Genomic DNA, 25,078 nt, shown 5'->3' with positions numbered 1-25,078 from the left:
TGTAATTTAGTCCAGAGAATAGCTGGGATGATGGTGTTGAAAGCCAAACTGAAGTCCACAAAAAGGATCCTTGCATATGTCCTTGGTCTGTCCAGATGTTGCAGGATAAGATGCAATCCCATTTTGACTGAATCATCCACAGACCTGTTAGCTTGATAAGCAGATCTTGAAGGGGATCTAGAAAGGGTCCAGTAATGTCCTTCAGGTGAGCCAATACCAGTCTCTCAAATGACTTCATGACCAAAGACGTCAGAGCGACGGATCTGTAGTCATTAAGTCTTGTGATTTTGGGTTTCTTTGGGACAGGAATGATGGTGGAGCATTTGAAGCAGCAGGGAACTTCACACTGCTCTAGTGATCTATTGAAGATCTGTGTGAAAATGGGGGCCAGCTGGTCAGCACAGGATTTTAGACAAGTAGGTGAAACACCATCTGGGCCCTGTGCTTTCCTTGTCTTTTGTTTCCGGAAAACACGGCACACCTCCTCTTCACAGATCTTAAGTGCAAGTTAAGTAGCAGGAGGGGGGAGGAGGGGGGTTGCAGGAGGTGTTGATGTTTGTGTGAAGTGAAGGTCAGAGTGGGTGTGGGGTATGAGACTGGGCCTTTCAAATCTACAGTAAAACACATTCAAGTCATCAGCCAGCTGTTAGTTCCAGAGATAAGTACAGATGCACTGTACACACAGAGACCAGCTCAGAGACTGTATACACAGAGACTGTACATACAGAGAGACCAGCACAGAGAATGTACTGTATACACTAGGGTTGTGCAGTATACCAGTACTAACGAAATATCGCGATACCAGCAAATTTAATAAAGGTACGGTATCATCTTGTTGTTAATTTTGGTACCATATTATAGTATGCTGCCATTAGCAAAATGTAATGTAATGAGATCAAATCCACTTGAAAATAATAATAAAAAATGGCCAAGTGTGATCATTAAACAGCAGAAGGTTGCCATTTAATGAAATAATGTACAGTCACATGCACTGCGTGCCACAGTTTCAGTAGTGTTAATGTAATCTTGTATAGAAGAGGTAAAGATATTTGGCTTGCTGTCCATACACTGGAGGGACCCCCCCCCCCCGAACTTTACTTATTTAGATAAATGATGAATCTAGAGAACACTTGGAGATGGGGTGATAGAGGGATATCAGGAGAATTGTCACGGGAAGCAGGGAAGCAGCGGCTTATATACTCCTACTCGTGGGCCATGATTTGTCAGATTAAAATTAACATACTCCTCCCAAACCTCTGTTAATTAACTCCATATGAATAAGAGGCATCTCTCTGCCCTGTCATCTCCTTCACACACACACACACACACACACACAGGCACGCACACAAACACTATCGCAACACATACTACTAATGCTTGATTTTCATGCAGTGTGTCCAATAGTATCCATCTGCAGAGCCACAGATCAGTGTGTTGAGTGTACAAACGGTTATGAACTCTCAGATGAACTCTTTCTCCATTGCAGGAAGCTTGATATAACGAACCCTTCACAAACAGGAAGAACTTCAAAGATCTTTCAAAATAAAAGTCCTGCTGAAACGAGAGCTCTGTTCAACTGATTGCATGAAATTGAAGACATTACGACAGAAAAATATTACTACTGTATAAAAGTGTAATATTCAAAGTAGTCGCAATAATACTCATAGTAACAATAATATAATATTAAATGGTTAAATTAGTGTATTATTATCTGTAAGCAATATCACATACGCAAGTGTACTGAATATCAGCATGTTGTGATTTTGCCATGGCAGCCTTTTGCCTCAGGTAATCATAATGTTTTCATTTAATGTTTTCATTAATACTGTAAAGCTCTGTTGTGCATCTTTTGTTTTTGTTTTTTACCCAAAAATGTATATATATATATATATACACAGTTGCATATATACAGTTGCAATCGAAATTATTCAACCCCCCAAGACAGTAAGGATTTACAAAGGTAAGCTTTTCTAATGACCCAGAATTTTTAAACTTTACATCTATATCAGCTGAGCGACACATTCAGAGTCTGTGAATATATAACCTAATATTTCTAAATAACAGGATTTTTTTAAAATACAGCCATGTCATAATTATTCAACCCCTATTGCATGTAGCTCTTTCTTAAATATGTAAGGCTACACAAGTAATTGTTTTAAAACAAAATTAAGTCAAATTAAGGCACTTATATAAGTTTTAAAATTTAAGTTTAGCATTGTAAGCAAAAATGTATTTCTATGCAAAAAATGCAATTAAAAATAAGCTGTCTCGAAAGCTAATAGAGGAGATTATTTCATTACACAAGAAAGGTCATGGCTAAAAGTACATTTCCAAGGCACTTCAATTTCCAATAGACAAAGTTGGCAGCACCATTCATACATTCTTTAAATATAGTACAACAGTAACCTTCTTGGGGTGTGGAAGAAAGCAAAACTTCACCAAGGGAAATGTTGACTTGAATATTCAAGAAGTAATTAGGAAAGACCTGTGGAGTCCAGGAAGAAGGTTTTATAGACGTATGACACTAAACTGAAAATGAGCTTTAGACCCATGGGTCAGCAGTATGTCTGGAGTAAGATGACAAGGTGATGACAAGAACGACACCATCCCCACAGTCAAGCATGGAGGTGGGTCAGTCCTGTTATGGGGGTGTTTTGCGACTGCAGGAAACGGCTGTCCTGACTATGTGAATGACACCATGGATTCTTTCAGGAATCATTTTGGCATGAAAAACGTGATGCCTTCAGTGTGTAAATTGAAGCTCGGTGATCACTGGAATTTAAAAGACAATAACATCATTAAAATCCCATTACAAACCTTTGTTGGGATTTCAATAATTATATTTATTTATCAAACATTATACATATACAGTGAAATTCTTTTTTTCACATATCCCAGCTAAGCTGGGGCCAGAGTGCAGGGTCAGCCATGATACGGTGCCCCTGGAGCAGATAGGGTCAAGGGCCTTGCTCAAGGGCCCAACAGTGGCATGGGGTTTGAACCCCCAACCTTCTGATCAGTAACCACTGAGCCACCACTGCCCCAAGGAAGCAGTGGCAGCACAGAAACCAAAGAATGTCAATGAGCTGGAAGCTTTTGCTCATGAGAAATGTGTAAAAATTCTAATTGAGAGGTGTCCGAAGCCTGAGAACACTTACCTGAAACATTTATTTGCTGTTATTAAGGATAAAGGATGCTCCACTGACGATTGACTTTGGGGGTTGAATATTTTTGACATGACATTTCTGGAGAGAATTAGTTATTTTTTATTTTAAAATTTGGGTAAACTGAACTCTTTGTTCTCAAAATCACTCAAATGTATATTAAAAACTTACTTTGACTGTTTACTGAGGTTTTAGTTGATGTGTTTTAAGTCACATCACCAGAATGTATTGCTGGTCAGGGGGGTTGAATAATTTCGATTGCAACTATATATATATATATATATATATATATATATATATATATATATATATATTGTTGAAAAGTATTAAATTTTCATTTGATTAAAGCTGTACAGTATGTATTAATTAAATTAACATTTAATTATAACATTTAACATGGAATCCAGAAAAATTTAAACAGAAAAGGCATAATTTGTATCTATTAGACTTTATGCAGTTCTTTTAGACTTTAATTTTCTGTGTAATTTCATCCAAAATCTGAGTTTTTTTTATTTGTTGCCTAAGTATCGAGTTAGTATCGATACCGAGGTACCAGGGCTGGCATCGTACCGAAGTCAAAATGCTGGTATCGTAGCAACCCTAGTATACACATAGAGACTAGCACAGAGATTGAACACACAGTGAGGCCACACAGAGAGAATGCACACATTGAGACCAGCACAGAGAGACTAGCACAGATACAGTACACAGAGAGACCAGCACAGAAAGACTAGCACAGATACTGTACACAGAGAGACCAGCACAGAAAGACTATGCACACAGAGATCAGCACAGAGAGATTGTACACAGAGAGAGACCAGCACAGAGACTGTACACACAGAGAGACCAGCACAGAGAGACTGAATACACCAAGGGGCCAGCACAGAGAGACTGTACAAGTATACATAACATATAATATAAACTAATATATACTGCAAACTTATAAAGACCAGCAGAGACTGTACACAAGGAGAGATTAGCACAGAGAAACTGTATACACAGAGAGTCCAGTGGTGGCTGGGGCTTTACAATTGTGTGCAAACACTATTGTTTTTGGTGTCTGCAACCAGATAGCACACGTTCATCTCCAGTATGTCTGCTTAAATAGTGTTACATTTGGAAAGCATCACGTTCTAATTAACATCTACTAAACATCTTAAAAAGATCAGAATTACCAACATTTTGAATCATAATGTCTTGTCGACATCCGAGAGGAAACGTCTTATAGATGTATTGCAAATGAGCAAACAACCTAAAAAAATACATCTTCCAGATGTAAACACACATGTCAAATAGACATCTGGGTGATGTCCTCATGCTATCAGGGCAATGTTGCTCCCAAAGCTGCTCAAACTACAACTCAAACAGTGAAGTTCTTAAAAAAATGAATAAATAAGCTCAAAATTGTTTTTGATTTGATTATTAGTGTTGTTATTATTGTAACCAAGTAGACAAATATCTGATTATGAAATATGAAATAAATGTGTTACGTCAGATTGTAAATTGTGTATCACTGAGCCACTGAACATCCTGTGCTCAACAGCAATGCTTTTACATTTCATACACTGCTAAGAGACCAGCACAGAGAGACTGCACACACAAAGAGACCAGCACAGATAGATAACAGTAGAGAACCTCCAGTACAATCATAGACATCAGGGAAAAGAGAGATGATACACACGTACAACATGTTTTCTGCTTACCATAGTACTCTATTCTGTGTCCTAACAAACCCAAGTGAGAAAAACAAGATCAGTAACATATATATTTTTTATTTACATTATGTTAATCCACGGTGTCACAGACGAAATTATTATTATGAGTTGTTGGATGTTAAGAGTTTAGAACTGAGCCATTCAGGACCGCAATAGACTCTCCTGAAGTATATTAAAGTAAACTTCATTTAGCTAAGTTCCATTTCAGTGATAGCTTGCACAAAAGGAGGTTGATTCAATAGAGTGCAAACATGAAAAATGTGAACGATGTGTGATTACAGTCTAAAAAGCTTTTCACGCTATATTGCATTTGGGAACGGGAGAGATCCGGTTGGTGTAAATACAACAGTGGCTTTTCAATAATGTCGGCAAACAGATCCTATCTGATTAGCATACTGTTTTGTTATGGAAATACTACCCGTTAGCGAGGCCATTTACAGGCTAAGCTTTTAATTTCCTGTCAAGAGAGTGTTTTGTCAAAGACCTGCTTTCTTTCCTATCAAATCTTTGGCAAACTCATAGCTGATCTAAAGGACTGTAGGGGAGTTAAGTATCTTCAGTAATGGAGATTATCAACACTCATTTGATCAGGCTAATTATGAAACTCCTTTTAGGAGATAAAATCTAGCTTCATTAATTACTCCAATCTACATGCGCTGAAATTATATGTCATGTTCTCCACACAGAAAACCATCTGGATATGGAAGACACTGACAGTATCGAGATGGCTTCATAAATCAATTAAACTCTGATTTAGCTCTGAGCGGCTTAAAGTGTTATATATACACTAAGTGCAAACAGCCCATCTTGTTGGCAGAGGCTGTTTATACTAACTCCGCCCACCACTGCTCAGACCAAACTGAAGACAGCCATGACAGATTTATTTGCCATCAATTTGTTTGGGGTCAACTGCTGATCAAATGAAGGCGGGCATATTTGAATTTTTCACGATGGGGCAGAGACATTGAACTGGTTAACGGGTTAGACATTTAGTGGATAAAGAGATTGGATAACTAAGTGACTATTTACGCTCCAATAGCCTGGTGGAAACACTCGATTTTACAACAAACTGCACCCCCATGTGCAGCTGTAGTAGCTCTGGGTGTAACTGTGTTGACACGCTGGAGATCCGGGTTTGAATCCACTCATTGATATATTTATTCCCATGTCTCTACTCTTAATATTTCATTTAATACTACTTATAGTAATAGATAAAAGAGATTCCTCGCAGTGATTTGGTCACAGTGAAGGTCGGGGAGTTGAGAGAAAGATTTGATCAGGATAGAATTAATCATGGTTTTACTGTAGTAATATTGTAGTAACGATGTGTTTTGGTGGAAACTATATAGTTCTATATAGTACAAAAATGAACCATGGTTTTACTACAGTAACCATAGTATCACCATGGTATTTTTCCAGTAAAATGATAGTAACCACAAAATTGAACATGGTTACTATTAACTACACTACCATGTTACTGTAGTAACACCATGGTTAATTTTGTGGTTACTATGATTTTACTAGAAAAATACCATGGTGATACTATGGTTAATGTAGTAAAACCATGGTTCATTTTTGTAAGGTAGGATTAGGGGTATGGGTTGGTGTAGGGTGTTTGTTGGACTCCAAATAAACACAATAGAAATGCTGCAGTGATGCCCCTATACTGTATGTTAGCATTTAAACAGGGGTGTAAGAGTATCTGCCACTATGAATAGCATCTAACGCTATTTGCACTTAGTGCAAAGAAGATGTTTTTTGTTGCTTTTTACACTTAGTGAAAATAAAAAACAACTTAAGGTTAGCTGGTCTCTATTATGACCAAACTGGTTAGGCTGGTCTGTTTTGAAGGTTTTAGAGGGGTTTTGGGCACTTGACAGCTGTTCAGGCTTTGAGACCAGCTGGATGACCAAAAACAGCTAAAAACCAGCTTGGCCAGGCTGTGTGACCAGCTAGACCAGTTTAAACCAGCTTAGACCAGCAAACTGGTTTAAACTGGGTTTTTTTGTTTTCCAGCAGGGAGCACAAAAATGAACAGGATTTGCTGTTGGGACTTAAAATTGACAGAACAAACTCACCGATTTTGGGTGTGTATGACCCGGTGAGATCCACATGGCTGGTATATTCGTGTTGATGATTATCTGTCAAAGGAAAAGAAGATAAACCAGATGTAGTTTAATGTATTTCCAGCTAAATCATCAACATGACAGAGTCTGGGCCATTTCCTCTCAAGAATTCTGTAAAATAAAAACAAAGCAAACAGTTATACAAGACCCTCTGACACTGTCTCTAATCAGCAGACGTTTTTAGATGGCAATATGCTTTGTTTGCAACAGAACATCTGTACAAAACCCAATAGAGAAATCCTTTGAGACTCACAAATAACACGTATAGAAAAGTTTTAGAGAGAAGAGATTAAATAAACAATTGAACTATAATAACTGCTGCTTTAATCCTTCAAACAAATAAACACAAAGTAATAAAAACCGATATTACCCATTGAAAACCAATTTCTGCCAGACAGAAATTAAATAGTTTGATGTCAGGGATACAGGGGTCATTCAAGGACTGCAGGAAGACAACAAGATTTTTACGTTATTTTGAAGAAACTGTGATCGGTGCTTCCCAAGGATGAGGGTAAGTAAATGATGACAGAATTTTCAGTTTCCAGTAAGAGCGAACTCACTGATTGGAAATTGCAGTAAAACAAAGATTAATTTCTGTTCCAGTGATCAAACCTGTCTGACAAATTCAAAACTCGAAAGAAGAAAAACATGTTTGTCTGTTTGGTGTAATCAGAATGGAGCTTTCGACACATCACAGAGTTTGTTCAATCTCTTCTGGTGTGGATTTGAGGGTGAAAGCGTAACAGACAAGCAAAGTACAGAGCGTTGTATGCTAATGGATAAAAGCGCGGCAGCTCCATATGGTAGGACTGCTAGCTGCTGTCCCACTCAACTGGCCTGCTTTGATCAAGGGACCAATTATCCCGTCTACACTCCGCTACGTAAATGAACTTGTTTGGAGTTTCAGAAGGGAAACAGCTTTTCTCTGCTTCACACACACACTTTACAGCCTGACTACAAAACCAAAACTTGCCGTTCGGGTCAGAAATGAAGTAACAATGGTGTTTGAAGCAAGAAATAAATACTTCTGGATGCAAGACAGGTCAACTTCAAAAAGCTTTAAGGAACACATGAAGAAGTCTGCTATAGAGAATGTTTCCGAATGCCCTTAGATGAACAAGGACTCTTTAAAGTGTGGAGTTTGTGAGAATACTTGGAGTGCATTTCATGTTCAGTTGCAGGAACATGCAGAGATAGGATCAGTTAGCTTCAAATGGTGATCCAAAACAACTCAATGACACCACAACAACAGTCGCTAACAAACAGTAGCAATCCCAACATGCAGTGGTGTTAACTGTGCTTGATTTTTTTAGCATTTCAGGAGGTTCAGTTACTGGAAAACATGCATCAAATTATTTCAGACTTCTACTTGGCCAGCTAGCATGGACGGTTAGACCCTGCTGGTAGGAATCATATGTTACCATTATGGGGGCAAAAAGCACCTTTCTCCACTGACAGCCATTCAAAAGTAGCAGTTTATTCTTCCTAAAAACTTTTTTTTTGTTGTTGCAAGAAACATATACATTGCATATATTTAATTATACTATAGAACCTAGTCTCACAGAATCATATCAACTTTACCTTCATTTTTAAATGATTTTTACGCGGTTCGTTGTACGTATCGCGGCAGTTTCCTGGTGAAATGAGCACTAGAGGCGCTACAACAACAATTACTGTTATTCACTTTCACACAAATCCCGAGTAAAACGGCAGTTTACTGGTTCATGAACACATACCTTTCCTCACACAATTCTATCTTATGACATCTAAACACTTTTACTATAGCGCATAACTTGCAAGGTGATACATTTTAACGTGTGCATTACATTATCAACTACATTTACAAGCTTGTTCGATTGTGATCAAATTGCGTGGTAGCTCAACTGACTGAGCGTTGCACTTGCCCTGAAGAGCATGCGAGTCGACATGTGATCTGAATGACATGAAGGGTGAGCAAATTATGAAAAAAATTTCATTTTTGGCTGAACTATTCCTTTATGCTGCTTTTACGAAATGGGGTATTTTCTAAATTTACATATTTTGATGAAGTTCTCCAGCCCTGGTGTCAAAACGAAATGTCAAACAGACCTGCAAGCTCTGGAAGTTATTTCTGCCTCCTCCCTTTTCCTAAAAAGAGGGTGTTTGCTGACAGAGGTTGTGACCCAGACCATCCTCCTGAAGTGCTAGTCAGTTACGCAACAGAGATGCAGATAGGGTCACATTCTCAAGGGTGTGAATTCATTATACGAATTATAATCAACTGTTTCATTGCCTGAAGAGTTTTACGTCTTATGATTTTAAAATTGGCAGCTGGAGGTTTTTGTTGCAAATGCATTTGACAGAACAGCAAAGCTGCTTTTGAGGCTTACGTATGTTAAGTTTGAAGCACACCTGGAATTTGTACACCTGTCACATATTGTTCTTAACACCTTGAGCTGTACTTTGGCACATACTTTGGCCATTTAAATGATGTTTGACATGCAGTAGGCCTTGAATGAACATCCATGGAACACAAAAGGAGATTTTAGGCATAAACTCCAAGCAACATTTTTTTATGCAATGAAAGCATACAGTAAGCAGAGGCTGTCAAGCTCCAAAAGGGCAAAAAAAAAAAAAAAAAAAAAAAAAGCATCCTGAAAGGACAATAAAACAACAGAGTGGTTACTGAGCAGCATTTGTCTGGTCGTGTGATCCAAACATGGCTGCCCCCATCAGGGGACCCTCTCCATGCAGAATAAAACAGATAATATAAGGTTACTGATATGACTGTGAGCGGTCATGATTTTATACGTTGAAAAATGACAATTAATTTCTTTATACTGTAAGTAAAACAGTTTTAAATGAGGAAATAAATTACTGAGTGCACCTTTAATAAACACTGCTCCTCACACACTTTTATGGAATACTTTTATGGTGTTTTTTTGTTCTTTTATTAGCTTGACATACTGTAAGTTGCGTGGCTCTGAATATAGTCCAGTAAATGTATCAGTGCCCACAGAAAAAGCCAGAGTTATTCAAAGGACAGTGACAATATTCCCAAAGGCTGAACCGAAGCACTTTCCATCAAAGTCCTGTGTTCTGTGTCCACTTAACAAACACACACACACAGCTGAAAATATGACTGACATTCTAACTTTGTAATTCAGAAAACCAAGTCTTGTCTCTGTATGGTTCCTTCAATGCAAGTTTATGGCATTTTTTCACCCATTTTTTCGTCCACCAAGTCTGATCGCTTGGAAAATTAATAGCACACATCTCCTCAACAAGCCACATAATTTGTAGCACAAATGGTGGGGACGAGTTACACACTGAACTTTGATTTTAGAGTTAATCCCAAAGTATACAGTACTTCCGTTAGACGCGAACGCTAGGCGTATGAATACAGAACGCGTGACAGAAATTTCACCATCAGCAGAGTGCTCGAGCAGTGAACACACGTGTACTCTGAACACGCAGTATGTGCATGCCCCTGGAATTCTTTGCAGTGATTTGTGGGTCCACAAGGTGGCAACACTCACCGTTGAGCCGTTGCTGTCACAAAGAAGCACTAGAAGAAGACGTAATTGCCGCTAAACAACAGGAAACGAAAGTGGAAACAATAGGAGATTCCTGCATTTGTATAACTCGAGTCTGAAGGAATATAAAGACATATTTATGGGTCTAAACACCAGTGGAGAAATGCAGTAGTCCAGTATCTCATTGTAGTCGTAGCGTGCATGCGTCAACCGCATGTGTATGCATGCACAGTCAATTGAAGTATTCTTTAAAAGGCAAGCGTTCGACTCTACGCAGACGCTAAGTGTTCACGTCAAAACCAAAGTGTACTTTGGGCTTTAGTGTTAGGGGTTGGTTCGAATCATACCATAAGTATGAGCAATAGTAATAGTAATGCTTGCCTTAGCAACAGCATGAGCAGCTGCTTTCTGTTGCTTGAAGAATGTGAGTTAAACTGCAGAACTCACATCAAGGCCAGTTTCTAAATGTAAGTGCCCTACATTGAGTGATCTGCAGGGGAACGCGCCATTTTACAGCTCTCAGCTGGCAGTGGGGATCAAACTGCTCTGTCTTCCCCCACCGAACGGCCTTTCAGAAGAGAGCTTCAATTTCTGTCTGTAACAGATGCAGGAATCAACATTCATTTCCTACTTTAAAGTCACATGAAATTACAAATGACCCCGTTTACTATCTTAATACACATTCATGGTCGCTTTGTGAGCGAATCATCGGTGCTCATTATTTCGAAGACAGAAAAGTTTGTCTTTGTAATCTTTCAACTTGCTTCGCCTCTGAAAAGACTTTCATTTTTGGCTGATGTCACTAAGCCTTCTTATTTTTCAACCCCTACTGTCCATCCATACTGATAAGTATTTTTCATCCAATCACTGCCAGGTGGATAAAATCAATTGTTGAATATCCTGTAAATGTATCTCATAAATATGTAAATAAGAGAAGCAAACTGAGTTGCAAACAAAGTTTTATGTTGAATTTTATACCGAAATAAATAAATGACACTATTTCGATACCTAAACTGTATATATATATATATATATATATATATATATATATATATATATATATATATATATATATATATATATATATATATATATAAACAGCTTAAAACCACTTGACCAAAACATCAGTATTTGTGAACAGTATATGTAGTTACACATGTACATTATATACACTACATAACAACATCTATAACAGGGCTCTTCAACTGGAGGCCCACTGGCCAAATCTGGCCCATCAATCATTTTTAATCAGTCCTCCAATTGATAAAAAAAACAAAAACATAACTTGCACTGCTTGTTACATCAGAGATCTATCAGTGTTGAACTCATCAATGAATTTAACAACTCAATGCATTGAGTCTAACAACACTCAGCGGTGAGTGTAACAATGCTCAGTGATGAGTTTAACAACACTCAGCTGTGAATTTTAAACAGTGAGTTTAACAATGTTCAGTTATGAATTTACCATCGTTAATCACTTACTTCAACAATGACAACCAGTGTGCAACTTCACAATATTTGCAGGACAAAGGCGAATTTTTCCTGACTAAATTGGAGGAATATAGTGAAAGAGAAAGAAAGCTTTATTTTTCAGTTTTCCTAATTTGTAAAAAAACAATGCCCTAAAATGTTAAAATGATCATTGTTTTAATTTTCAAAGAAAATTTTAATCAGAAACTGTTTGTAAGCTGAGGATATAATGTTACATTTATTGTCCAGCCAGTCCTTCTAAAAAGATTTTATGGCTTTTATGGACCTTAAAAAACTTCAGTTGAATACCGTTGACTATTACTGTAAATAAACACAGTATTCAAGGGTGTTTAGTTTTCTTATTTTAATTGATGTTCAAGTAAAATGCTAAGTAATCTAATAATTACTCTGAAAAATATTTGGCCCTCTTTGTGTTTTTATCTGGATCATCTGGCCCCTAAAATAAAGTAGTTGAAGAGCCCGAATCTATAACATACCATTTTATATTCCACAATCAAGTGATGGAAATCCCAGTGACACAATCAAAGTAACTGAAGTAGCAAATGAGTGAAGGAATACATGCAGCGTGACTAAGCTGTTATCCTGGCATTATTCAACATTGGCAGGTCTTGGCACGATGGAGTTGGCATCCAGCTCTCATTGGCTTGCTTGTAGAGATAAGCACAGATTTAATTGATGTCTTCCTACATTTGAAAGAAGTAACATCATTCAAAACTGTCTTTATCTCTACAGAGTAACTCCTCTCGCCGGGGTGCAGCACGAGATGACGTGACGAGGAATCCTGTAGGAACTTGAGGTTGATGTTACAACACAAGAGAAACTTCAGCATAGTGTTGTCAAAAGTACCGGTCCTTCAGTACCAAGCCTGACTGACACACGACTGCTTTCAAATGCTCACATGCTTATTTGACAATACTTATTTGTTCTGTTACTCCTTTTAAATTAAAATGCACAATTAAAAAAATAAATTAATTAAAATGAGAAAGACTGTTGATATTTGAACTGAACAGCCAAACAAACACACCCGTGAAGAGATATTCGTAGAATTTGATAAAAAGTGTTTTGGTTTAAAATGACTTACTCCACCTTTAATTAAATTAAAATCGTAATATGTCCTAGTGTGATTATTAAACCACGAAAGGCTGCAATCTTAGTCTATATGAGCTGAGTGATTTAAATGAATGTGAAAAGTAGACTCCACAGACAGTGAGAATCATTCCCATTGTATGAGATGACAAAGCAGAGCACTAATCCACTGTTAAGCACGCAGCACATGTAGACAATGTATTTATATAATTAAATCACAGCGACGAATGAAACAATCCAGCACAGGACAGCAAACACGTGAAGCTAATAAAGGGAGAGAAATCACAGGTAAACGAAGGACAGGTGAAACCAATAAACTAATAATGAGGAGACAAGGAGGCGGGTTGTGACGCAAGACTGAGGGACACGTGGCAATACAGAACCTAAACAAAGCCACGCGCTCTCACAGGCACAACACCCGGGTGACACGAGCGCATATCGACAGACACAAAGGCAACATGCGCTCATGCCAAACGACAGACAAGACGGGACATTTGTGTGAGGGTTCGGCCACAAATATACAGGCACCAAGACCGAAGCAGCCGAACCACAGCACAGTATGACAACGGATCGCGACCCGGATGCGCAGCACAAAGCGAGTGCAACGCAAAGCACGCCTGAGGTCGTGAGAGACAAACACAAAACAATTGACACGCATGCTGCAAGAATGACATAATGCACTCGTGCCAATAACCAACAAGACAAGAGAATGCATGACAGCGCCAAATGGACAAGCCATGCACTCTCACATGGACTAGACAACAAGTGAGTGTCAGAGCTCAGCCACAAAGACAACAAAACACAGTCAACATAAGTGGCTGAACTCTGACAGTAGCGTCAGAAGAAGTGAAGCTTCCGCCAAAACCACATGTCAAAATAAAAGCATGATTCAAAATAAAAGCTAGCCGCTTGAAATTGAGGAAATTGCAGCTAAATATATAATACTACTGTAAAGTAAAATTTAATATTCACTGTAGTAATTTTAGTAATTATAATAATAAATGATTAATAAGTAATAAAATAATAATACAAATTAAGCAATGTATCACATGCAAGAGTGCTGTTATACTGAATAAATGTTTTCTAAAAAAATGCAATGGCATGTTGAAAAATAATTGTTCTATTTTTAACTTTTTAAAAGTTTTTAAAAGTATTAAGAATGAATTTTATTGACACAATTTGATGATGAAATTAAATTAAAATTTATAACATGGAATTCTGGAAAAATAATAAATAATATAAAATAAATAAATAATAAAAAAGGAAAAATAAAACAGTAGGTTTCAGTAAGGTGCTACTTTCAAACACTTATGCAATGCATCCTTAATTGAGAGACACTTGAAGGAAACATGCTTATCTTTTAATTAATTATTTACATTCATATGTAACTTTAAATAAAGGCGTGTTCAATAGCACATTACCATATTAGCATGTTTTTGCTGTGGTAGTGAAATTGGTTGTGGTACCGACTACTGACATTTTAGGCATTGTGTCAACACTACAGTACTTCAGAAAATGTTTTGAGCAAAAACAAAATACACAACAGGAAATAAATATCACAAATCAGATTGTGTTAATATCTCAATTGTTGGTTAGCGAACTGAAACGTTTGCGAAGTCTCATGCTTTGCAAGGATGCATACTCAAAATCACTCATGAGATCTAATGAATATATCAATTGATTCTCCTAGACAGCAATTCAATGAAACAAAGAGCAAATGGACACTTTTGCTAAATTCTACTGAGGTATGTTTAGTTTTTTTAGAAGAGTAACGTAAAGCCTTTCAAAGTATACTCTTTTGATCATGAGCCCGTACGGATGCTTTCGGTGCATGCATACTACGACTTCTTTGTTTTACACTTTAGCACAGTCAACGACGTGCGCATGCACCGACAATGTGCAAAGACACGGACTGTCCATGTTTCTAGAAGAACTGGGCTGCACGCGAAACGTAGCGGCACACAGAAATCTTAAGTACACTTTGGCTTTCATATGTGTCCGCCCTAGAGTTTCAGAAGAGATCTCAACAATGTCTCGCACTGTCTAAAGTCAGAGAACATTTCTCATCAAATTTTTCCAAAACCAAATGATCTGAGCTACGTTATCCACATTCTGTACAGTATGTCCATTTTTGCTTTTTTTCTTTTTTTTAGGTTTGTTTTTCAGGTTTCAGGTTAGTTTTTACATCTCTGAAGTGGCCTAGAGTGATTTCTGTGGCCCCTCTCTCTCATTTTTCTTGGGGTTTAAATCATTTCAAATGTGAAAACCTGAACTAGGCTAACAACAAAATGGCTTCTTGCATATTCGTTAAACTAATCTTGATGAAAACGGATTAAAGTTTTTAAAATATTAATTATGTTTTAAAATAAAACTTATTCACTAGTTCTTTTTTATAATAACTAATAATAATAATAATAATAATAATAATAAAAATCAAAAAAGATAAAAAATAATGCCAAACTAGGGGTGGACAGTATACCGGTTGAATCTATTGAATCTATCTGGTAGAAATGTGTCAGTCGGTAAGAAATTTTGAGGATGATTTATATCATGGTTATGCAAAATACCGCCACATTCAGGGTTACATTTACATTTATGCATTTGGCAGACGCTTTTATCCAAAGTGACTTACAGTGCCCTTATTACAGGGACAATCCCCCTGGAGCAACCTGGAGTTAAGTGCCTTGCTCAAGGACACAATTGTGGTGACTGTAGTGGAGATTGAACCAGCAACCTTCTGCTTACCAGTTCAGTGCTTTAGTCCACTACGCCACCACCAATAATAAGTATATTACATGTACATGTACATTAACTTTCCATAAAAACATGTATATTGTAATATTATCAACCAAAAATGTCAACTAGACATTCTTGGTTAATACTTAATAGGCTTTAAATGACACTATTTCTTTGCTACAAGTTCAGCTTTTTGAATAACTAAAATAAATTAACTGACCAAAAAAACAAAAAAAACAAGCATCACATCATTGATGGAGAACTACCTATGTCTGTCAAAGAGAAAAAGCCTTAAAAAGCTTAAAAAGGTCATATCACATCAGTATCACACACCAATATCATATCTGACATGTCACTCAGTACATGTAGTCTACTGATCACTCATTGTACGTCACAGTAGATCATGATCCAAATGCACTTCATGGCATCACTTGTTGTTTTTGCCTCAAGAGATGTACACAGACAAGCTTATAACCTGTCAGTTCTGGTTACTGATTAAAAATAAATGAAAAAGCCAGAAAACAAGTGTGAATGTTTGATGATGCTGTCACTTTGTTCTGTTCTCATCAAGAGAGTTTCGTTAACTTCAGTGAACCAGAATGAACAACCTCACAGAGCTAATTCACATCAGTTAGTCCAACTACCCGTGTTTAAAGAGACTGAATATCATCATTCAGTGGATCTCTGGAAAAGGAGAATAATCTAATTCAGTTTGATGAGCAACTGTTTTGGAAGACCTCACCGGATTTAACCTAGTTTGTAAAATTAACACCTTCCACCCAGGAGCTTTATGATAAAGGAGCAAGACGTGTCATTACAGTCAAGACACCTAATAATTACTCATCAAGTCTTTTAGATGAGAGCAAGCTAGTGTTATTTTTGTGAAGCAAGAGTGTGCAAGTGTGCAAAAGACAAATGAAAGTTTTTTTTTGGTTCACCTCTAACCAATTTGTGCCCACGTTTTCGGAAACTAGTTTAGCAACCCCCCCCCCCCCCCCCCAACCCTCTCACACAGTTTGCTGTAATCAAAAGTAGTTTTTTCCCCAAACATTTTAAACAATATTCAGGAAGAAAAACTTGATTTAAAGAGAAAACAAGTTTCTTTTTCTTACACCATTGGCAAATCGTTTATTCTTGTTTTAAGCATAAACCACACCAAATTTTGTTAAATTTCTCCTAAAACTGGACTTAATATCTTATGCCATTCTGCTTCTCAAGTCATTTTTGCTTAGATATTTTACTAACAAAAATACTTAGTAAGAAAATGATTTTTATTTGCAGTTCATAAAGCTCCACGCTTTGCCAAGTGAAAGTTTAGATTTTTTTCATGCTCAATTCTCTGACATCAAAGGCTTTTAAAAACCTCACACATTCTTACGTGGCCTGCTTCTTGTGTGGTTCTCCAGAAACAGATTCTCTTTAACAAGCCATGTTATCGGCCACCCGAGTCTGGAGTCTGGTTTTGGTGATTGATTTTGTGAGGCCTAATCAAGTGTCGGCACACTACCTCGTAGACACGGAGAAATGGAGCCAATTAACTTGGACTTGGAAACGTTGAGAAATCCGTGTGCGTGACTGGCAGAAGCATCCGAAAAGCGTCAGCCTGCTTTTATTATGAGGCGTTTGATTTATGTGATGCTATGAGGCTCCCCAGCGTGTGCATGGTTAGCCCCGTCCTCTCACACTCTTGCACTGATGGAGTGGGGCGGCTAGCCGGGGAGTTATACGCCACTATTGATTAGCTGCCTGTATTAGCCGAGCTGCCCATAGAGATGAGAGACTCTTAGCGCTTCTGAAATAAACAGCCACTCTAGCGCAGGTAATAACACACATTAATTAAAGGCTGGTGGCAGCAGCGAAGGACTTTTGTCTGAGAAAGCACCACTAAAGCGCCTTTATTAGCATACTGGGGTAAATAATTGGCACCTAGTGTGGTGCTAGGATGCTAGCGTAGCACGGAGCGCAGCGTGATGTAGTGGCTCACAGCAGTGAGGGTCACTACGGCTTGACATATTAGGGGTTATAAGAACCACAATGACTGTGGTTTTATAGCATCTACGGTCCTTCAGATGAGTGTTTGTCCATATATAAAAAAAAAAGAGAATTTGCTTTATGCTAACGATTATGCTTACAATGACAGCTGTCAAGTGGTTTGTGGACAACACATGTGAAAATCAGGGTGTATGCTTGAGCTTGTGTGTAGACAAACAATTTTGTCCTTTAAGACTGCAGTCAGACGCTAAAAGCTTAATAAGCCACCAGCAACTGGGCTTGGGTAAACAAACACACAGTTTGATTTAACATGTTTGTTTATGCAGTTGTTACACTTTACAGAAAGTGGTTTGATGTTGGAATGGACCAATTAATGTCATATTAGTATGTTATGCTAATACAACAATCATTTTAAATAATTACCAATAATCATAAAACAGATGTTTCAGAATCTAGATGCCGACTGGTCCATACAACATCACAAATGGTAGTTGTGACACGCTATATCTTTTAGTGGAAGGGTAAGGAATGCTAAATATAATAATGTTTTCAAGATAGGTAGAGTTTGATGTTGCCTTGTCAAAGCCTTGTCTGAAAGTTAGTTTAAAATTTTTTTTTATAGACAAACTGAATGGTAGAAGTGAAGTGCATGAAAAAAGGGAAGCAACAAAGAGGGGAAAAAACGATCCCTCGATCCACAGCCTAGCCTGGGAGGCCGATAAAATCACTGTTAATACTAGCCATGATTTGTGTGTCAGTAGATCATTTGGATTAATAATACTTGGCAGAAATTCAACAAGGATGCAGTTAATGCACAAAAGAATGTAAGTCCATATTTCTATTCTTCTAATTCATTGCATACAGTTTATTTACACTACCGACTACTTATAAATGTGCTGTCTTGGTTTACATCGCTGTGGCTTGGGGGAATGGACTATATAACAGGATGCTGACCATTTAATAACCGTGTAAATAATGGAGAAGAACTTCCGAATTAAATTGCACTTGACCCTGCCCATTAGCGCTTTGCACATGCAATTTGCGCCTACACTTTAGTGCATGCTTGCACAAAAACACAAAACATTAATAAACATGCCCACTGATTTTGCATGTATGGTGTGTCAAATAACACTGAGCTTAGCACTCTTAAAATAGGGCCCACAGTCAGAAATTTGGTCTTGGTTTAGGGTTTAGTGTTAGGGTAAACGCTAAGATTTGCCAAGATCCCAATGGCCGCAATCAAAAGTCAGAGATCTCAATATGAACTCATCAAATGCATCCAAGACTAAATCATCAGCACTATGCAATCCACATTAATCATATTAATGTGTTTAATTAATCTTATAACATTATTAATTTATTTATACATAACTCAAAGCTGTTACTCAGTGCCAACATTTGAATTTTTGGAGTCTATAGATAATTCTACGAAGGATGTTTAGGAGAAATATCTGAAACAAAGCTGAAATGAACAGAGCCTCCATTAAGTCTGCTGAGCAAAGAAAGAAAATCTAAGCAATAATATTTTCCTCTGGGAAATCAAGTATGGATGTTTGGATGAAGGTGCTTTTGAATAGATGAAAGCTTCTTTGTGCCAAATAAATAAATAAAAAATCCCAAGATCAAGTTTGAGCAAACTTACATTGATTTCACAGTGACCATCGGCCAATTTCACACAATTCAGCTGAAACAACCCCGATGAATGGCTCCAAAACAAGACGGATGAAAAGTCCCTTGCACTTAAAGGGCATTAGAGTGATATTCTCATGAATCAGATTGAGAGGAGGTTTATAAGAGAGGGAGAGTGCTGCGTTGCATTTCATTCAGAAAGCAAAGCCCGACTCCATTATCTGCACGCAGAGGCGGCACTAGGGAGGGGCTAGCGTGTGCTTCAGTCTCCCCAAGAAAGTCCATAGTACCCCAGCAGCACCCCCAGCAAATGTTTGTAACAGTCAACAGATTATCTTCTGTATAAAGATTGTGTGAAGAAAATTTTCTTCAATATTTTAGCAATCATGTCATGTGTCCCGTATTTCTGTTGCCTGTTTAGCATCAGAACTAGTGATGCCCGATTTATAAATGAATTAGTAATTTGAGTTGATTCCTTCAAAAACTAAGTCAAACAGTTTAGCAAAATGGTCCGAATCGTTCAGACAGCTCACGTACTTTATCGTTTGGGCCGTTTCTCACTCCATAAAAACAGAAATGAAATAAATAGAACAGAAAACAATCAAGTGGAATATTTACTGTCATGATACACAGAGCAGATGAGGAGGTAAACTTAAAGGTGTAATATGTAATATATTTACTGTACTAAAGCATAAAATTATCATAATATGTTATCAGAGATTTAGGAAACATGCTAAGTTGAAATACTGGCTTCCCCGAAAACAATGCTACAGCCAGTATATTCTACTTTGAAATGTCCGTTCCGGGACGGAAGTTCAGTTTGTGTCCCGCCCACTGCCCATTTCCCAATAGTATTTCAACACCCCGGGTTGCCAGATATGAAACAAGTTAGCGGGCAAACACAGCGCTTTAGCCATGGAAGCGAGCAATACATCTAGCTAACATTGACAGAGTTATAAAAAATCCACATGAGCTCGTTTATAATTTGCAAACAATAAAATATTGCAAACGTATACATTAGCTGATCAATTTACAGTGTAAGGCTCGTCGCTTGCCATTGTCAGTATGCTCGTTACTGTTGCGTGCCCTCAACCTGGCAACCCGCGTGAGCTTCGAGTCTGGGGAGAAGGGGGCGGGGGAGACAACTCTCTCCAATATTTTGAATTTAGACTGCAGTAACCATTTTAAACACTTGATGACAATGTTACATATTGCTCCTTTAACTGTTGAAACTTTATTAAGTGCACTCAATCCAACTGCATGTCTCACAATAACTCTCTCTCAGTAATGGTGCAGCAGCCCCCATAACCTAGCAAACCCAGACCCTGCTTTGTAACAACCAGAACCCTTCTACCAAGGGGAGCCTTCAAAGTTAGCAAAAAAATCATTACGCAAGCGTCCCATAGACATTCTTATGGCGGTTCACTAGCGAGGAGATGAGAGACAAGAATAATAAACTGCTTTTGTGAGGAAATTTAATGAATTGGCCACCTGTCCACTAATCTTCAACATGTTTTACACTCAACAATCCTGTTGGAGTGAACAATGTGTGGAGTATACTATGATAAAAATGGCTGTTTTTTAAGAGAAGTGACGGATGATTTTGTGACATGTAGGTGTCAGTTTACTGCTCCCCCTGTTCATACGGTGACGGTGATATTTTGAATCAAAACCTGCAAGTGCATTCTTCGTTTGACAGCGATGAATAATGTCTTTATTAAGTTCAACACCTGCGTGTGCAGCTTTTGAACAACTCAAGGTAAAGCCATTTGCCAACCAAACGGGTATCAAAAAGTATCATTGCATGTTTTTTTACATATACATTGGAGTACTATGTAAATACCATGGTGTACATCCATGCACCGCAGTATTGCCATCTGATACCATCACTTTACCATGGTCCTGCCACAGCAGGCTATTTCTTTCTTTCCTTTTTTTTTTTTGAAAGGTAGCTGATTTTGAGAAACTTTAACTAGTGCTGGATGTGCTGTGTGAATAAGTCTTTTATCAATACTTTGTAGCCCATAGTTACATTAATTGCTACACAAGATATATTCTTGTGAAAAGGTAAAAATGCTGCTCCTAAAGTCACCAGCATTAAATGCTTTAGTGCCGTTTTTGCAAAAAGTTTCTCCCAGGGGAGCATGTCCCCAGACCCCCAATAAGGGTACACTGTTTGGCTGTATGCGTGCTTCAGACAGTATGTAAAAAGCTGAAAACACCCCTGAAAGTGTGTTGCCTGTTTTATTGAGGCTGCAGCGTAGAGATTTCACTTCTGTTGTCACCACATGCAAACTGATATTAATAAAATTGCTTGGCCATGCCAGGTTTTGCATATACTGTACTTAGTGACCAAAGCTCAGCTCCCCCATCAATGATTTATTGTGCAAACTTATAGTTTTCCATAAATGTTGAACAAATATGCCTAAAATCCCTTAGACCTCCTAAAAGTTCTTACTGCTTACAAGCTACAGCCACCGAACTTAGCACAGACCTCCAGTCTCTCTATATGCCTTGTCTTAGCAACCAATACAAACACCCCAGCAACTGCCTAAAAACACCCTTGCGACCATTCAGAACACCTTTTCAAATTCACATTGTCCTAGTTACCACCCAGAACTCTTTAGCAACCTGCCTTTATAATATAACTTTTGTATGTGTAATTCGTTGTGTAGGGGTCAATGACGTGAAAGTTATTTATTTCGTCCAGATCTATTAAGTAAAATATACATCAAAATGCAATTCACACAAAACAATTACTCTAATAGGCCTCTACTATAATGAAGTGATTTTGATCATTTTTCTGGTAGTTAAAGTAAAAAATGTCTAAGTGGTGTAATTATCTACACACAAAATATTTTATTAATATTTCTTAAAAAAAAGCAGTGAAATAATCTTTAAAATATTAATATTAGAACAAATATATATATATATATATATATATATATATATATATATATATATATATATATATACATTAAAAAAAATAAAAATAATAATTTGTCCATCATGTCAGGTGGCGTAACCAACATGCAGGAAAACAAAAGAAGAAGAAGAAGAAGAAGAAGAAGAAGAAGAAAACAGACGAGACCCCATAGACCCTCACGACTGTTTGTAAAGTAAAAAAATAAATAAACAGAAAATCAAATAGAGTAACCCTCTGGAAACTTCTTGATATTAGTGACTCGAAAAAATGTGTGATATTCGTAAAAAAAATGCGCTTGCACTATTTTGTATAGTGAACTGAGTTGTATAGACTCTCGCGTATTTATGGAGAAAGACAAATATTTAAACCTTTTCCTTGATGGTTACACAACTTGCCATTTTTTTTCAAGAAGTCATGAAGTAACTTTAGTAAAAAATGCTATAAATGTTTTACAACGCGGACCCAAATATGACATTTCTATGAACTTGACACAACCATGTTTTTAAAAGATTTCTTACTTGTATCACCTCGGACAACCTTATTATTCAACGACCCATCGATTGAAAGTATTGCCAGCCTAGTCTCATAGAATGAACGTTATCTACACCGGATGCGTGCGTCATGCCAAAAGCAATAGAACCCATTATAATTAATGATGCTGTCTACACTGGAAGTGTTTGCGGAAGCGCGTCGTGCCAACAGTAAATGGGTGTTTTATTTGTGCTGCACACGCTTGTGCGGTAGCACACCTGATAGAGTGTTGGAACTTGAACTCGGAGACTCCTAATATTGCAAGCTCCAATTTGATTGGTCGACATTATACCAGGGGCGTAGATTCCAAACGGGGTGGGGGGGGCTAACAACCCCAGTAATCAAAACAAGCAAGTACAGTCCCCTCTATTATTCATACCATGATCAATGGAAACATGGGTAAATGCTTCACTCTGCAACACAAATTGATGTGGTTTGTGCTTTTGATTTCGCACTGGCAATTTAAAACCCTGTCGGTTAGGTTTAGGTGTTGGTTAAGGGTAAGGATGTCTGTTTTGTTTACCTCTTATTTGCTATGAGGGCAATACTGGTTAGGTTAAGGCTAAAGTTTTAGGTTAGGGAAGTACGTTTTACTCATTGAAACATCCATCTAATATTCACCTTAAAACCTCATCTGATTACAACATCATTTCACTCGCTTTTGGCGCCCCTCGCTGGACATTTCACTGGGAAACTGCAGCCAAATGTGCAATACAGCATGCAATTTTGGTTTGCAAAAATGTTGTCAGGGTCATGTAAATTTTAATGAGATCAGGCTGGTTTTTGCTACTGTACCTTTAAGACTTCTGTTTGCGAATGACCTATTATGATTGGCTAACCTCTGCATACTAGCATAGTTCACGGTGTTATTTACCAGGGCAGGTCTAGTTGCTAAATACTGAAAATGTGTTGATATGTAAATGTCATCGGTCATATGTTAATGAGCTCATAGTTGTGTTGTAGTAATTGTAATGATTTATTTCATGCAGAAACAAGTCACTTTTGCAGTTTAATTTCAATGAATGTTCTGGATGGACTGGAGAGAAAGTTTCAAGTTCTGGAAGTTAGTTATTTCTACATATTACATCAAACTCTTATTTCAAAATAGAGAAAGAAAAATCCTGTTGACACGACCCCTTTAAAGATCTTTTAAAAAACACAAACTCAAAGCTGTCCCTGTTTGTCTAACATCTGATGAATCTGATAAACGCTCCCTCTGTGTGATATAATTTGCATTACTGCGATTCATTTGACTGTACCTCCAGGAGTCAAACACCTTTAGAGCCCACAGCACGACACTGCCTGAATGTCACGGAATAATGTGGCGATCGCAGTGCGGAGAGCAAACCAGCGTGCTGGAGATATCACAACGCACTTGCCAGGAAAAGTTACATCTCACATGAGCAGCTCTCTAAAATGCATGATTCCTGATAAAGCGTGGTATTTCAGGACGCTGTATGGTGCATGGTAATATATTTTATCTGTGGGCTTCAGAAACCAACAGCTCTGATGTAAGGCCAAGTTTCTGTGTCTATATGAAAGAGGCATTTTAATGCAAAAGGACAGCAAAACACTGACAAGGGTTTATCTTTTATCAGGTACAAATCAGACTCTGAGAGCATCTATACTAAAACAGATGAGTCAGCCTGAACTAAAGAAAAATCACAAATCAGATCTTCATCTATCTATTAAATATCTTTAATATCTCAAGTGTTTCTCTTAGTCTGCAAGGAGACAGAGATCAAGCCTTTGCCTAAAGAACTTTAAAACACTGTGCTTGCTAAGGCGAGCATCACTATTACTGACCTGAACCCCTTAACTCTATGTATTAAACTTTGATGAGCAACTCATCCTGCACCATTTGTGTTATTGAGAGCCTGATCTAGCGAATAATAATAATAATAATAATAATAACAATAAAAATGTGACTGTGGCAACATTTTTGCAAAATGACATTACGTGACTCCATACAAGTTTAGCGGCAATTCCGAGGTGAAATGTCCACTGTGTGGCGCTAAAAGCGAGTTAAAGTTTCTCCCAAACAGATGATTTAAATAAGCAAAACTAACCTCCCTACTCTAAACCTAAACCTAACCGATAGTGTCAGAAAAAGCAAACGTGAGATTTGCACAATTGCATTTTGTGGTGCTTCTGTGACACTTTCAGC

General features: G+C 37.7%; 1 protein-coding gene across 3 annotated transcripts in view; it reads right to left on the bottom strand.

Annotated features, from left to right (window-relative positions):
• The window catches only part of LOC127449839 (protein shisa-6-like), a 98,753-nt gene that overhangs the window by 10,803 nt on the left and 62,872 nt on the right, over positions 1-25,078 (bottom strand). For 2 of the 3 annotated variants that reach the window (XM_051713425.1, XM_051713426.1), the window contains exons 6-7: positions 6,958-7,020; positions 4,868-4,888 (exon numbers count right to left, since the gene is read on the bottom strand). In XM_051713425.1, the coding sequence (XP_051569385.1) occupies positions 4,868-4,888; positions 6,958-7,020 (84 nt within the window). The remainder of the gene's footprint in view (positions 1-4,867; positions 4,889-6,957; positions 7,021-25,078) is intronic. The other variant, XM_051713427.1, reaches the window with a different exon arrangement.

Source organism: Myxocyprinus asiaticus, chromosome 13 (assembly GCF_019703515.2).
Source record: "Myxocyprinus asiaticus isolate MX2 ecotype Aquarium Trade chromosome 13, UBuf_Myxa_2, whole genome shotgun sequence".
NCBI classification, from domain to species: Eukaryota; Metazoa; Chordata; class Actinopteri; order Cypriniformes; family Catostomidae; genus Myxocyprinus; species Myxocyprinus asiaticus.
Note: the sequence above shows the minus strand (reverse complement) of the source record. Positions and strands in the feature narration are given on the sequence as shown.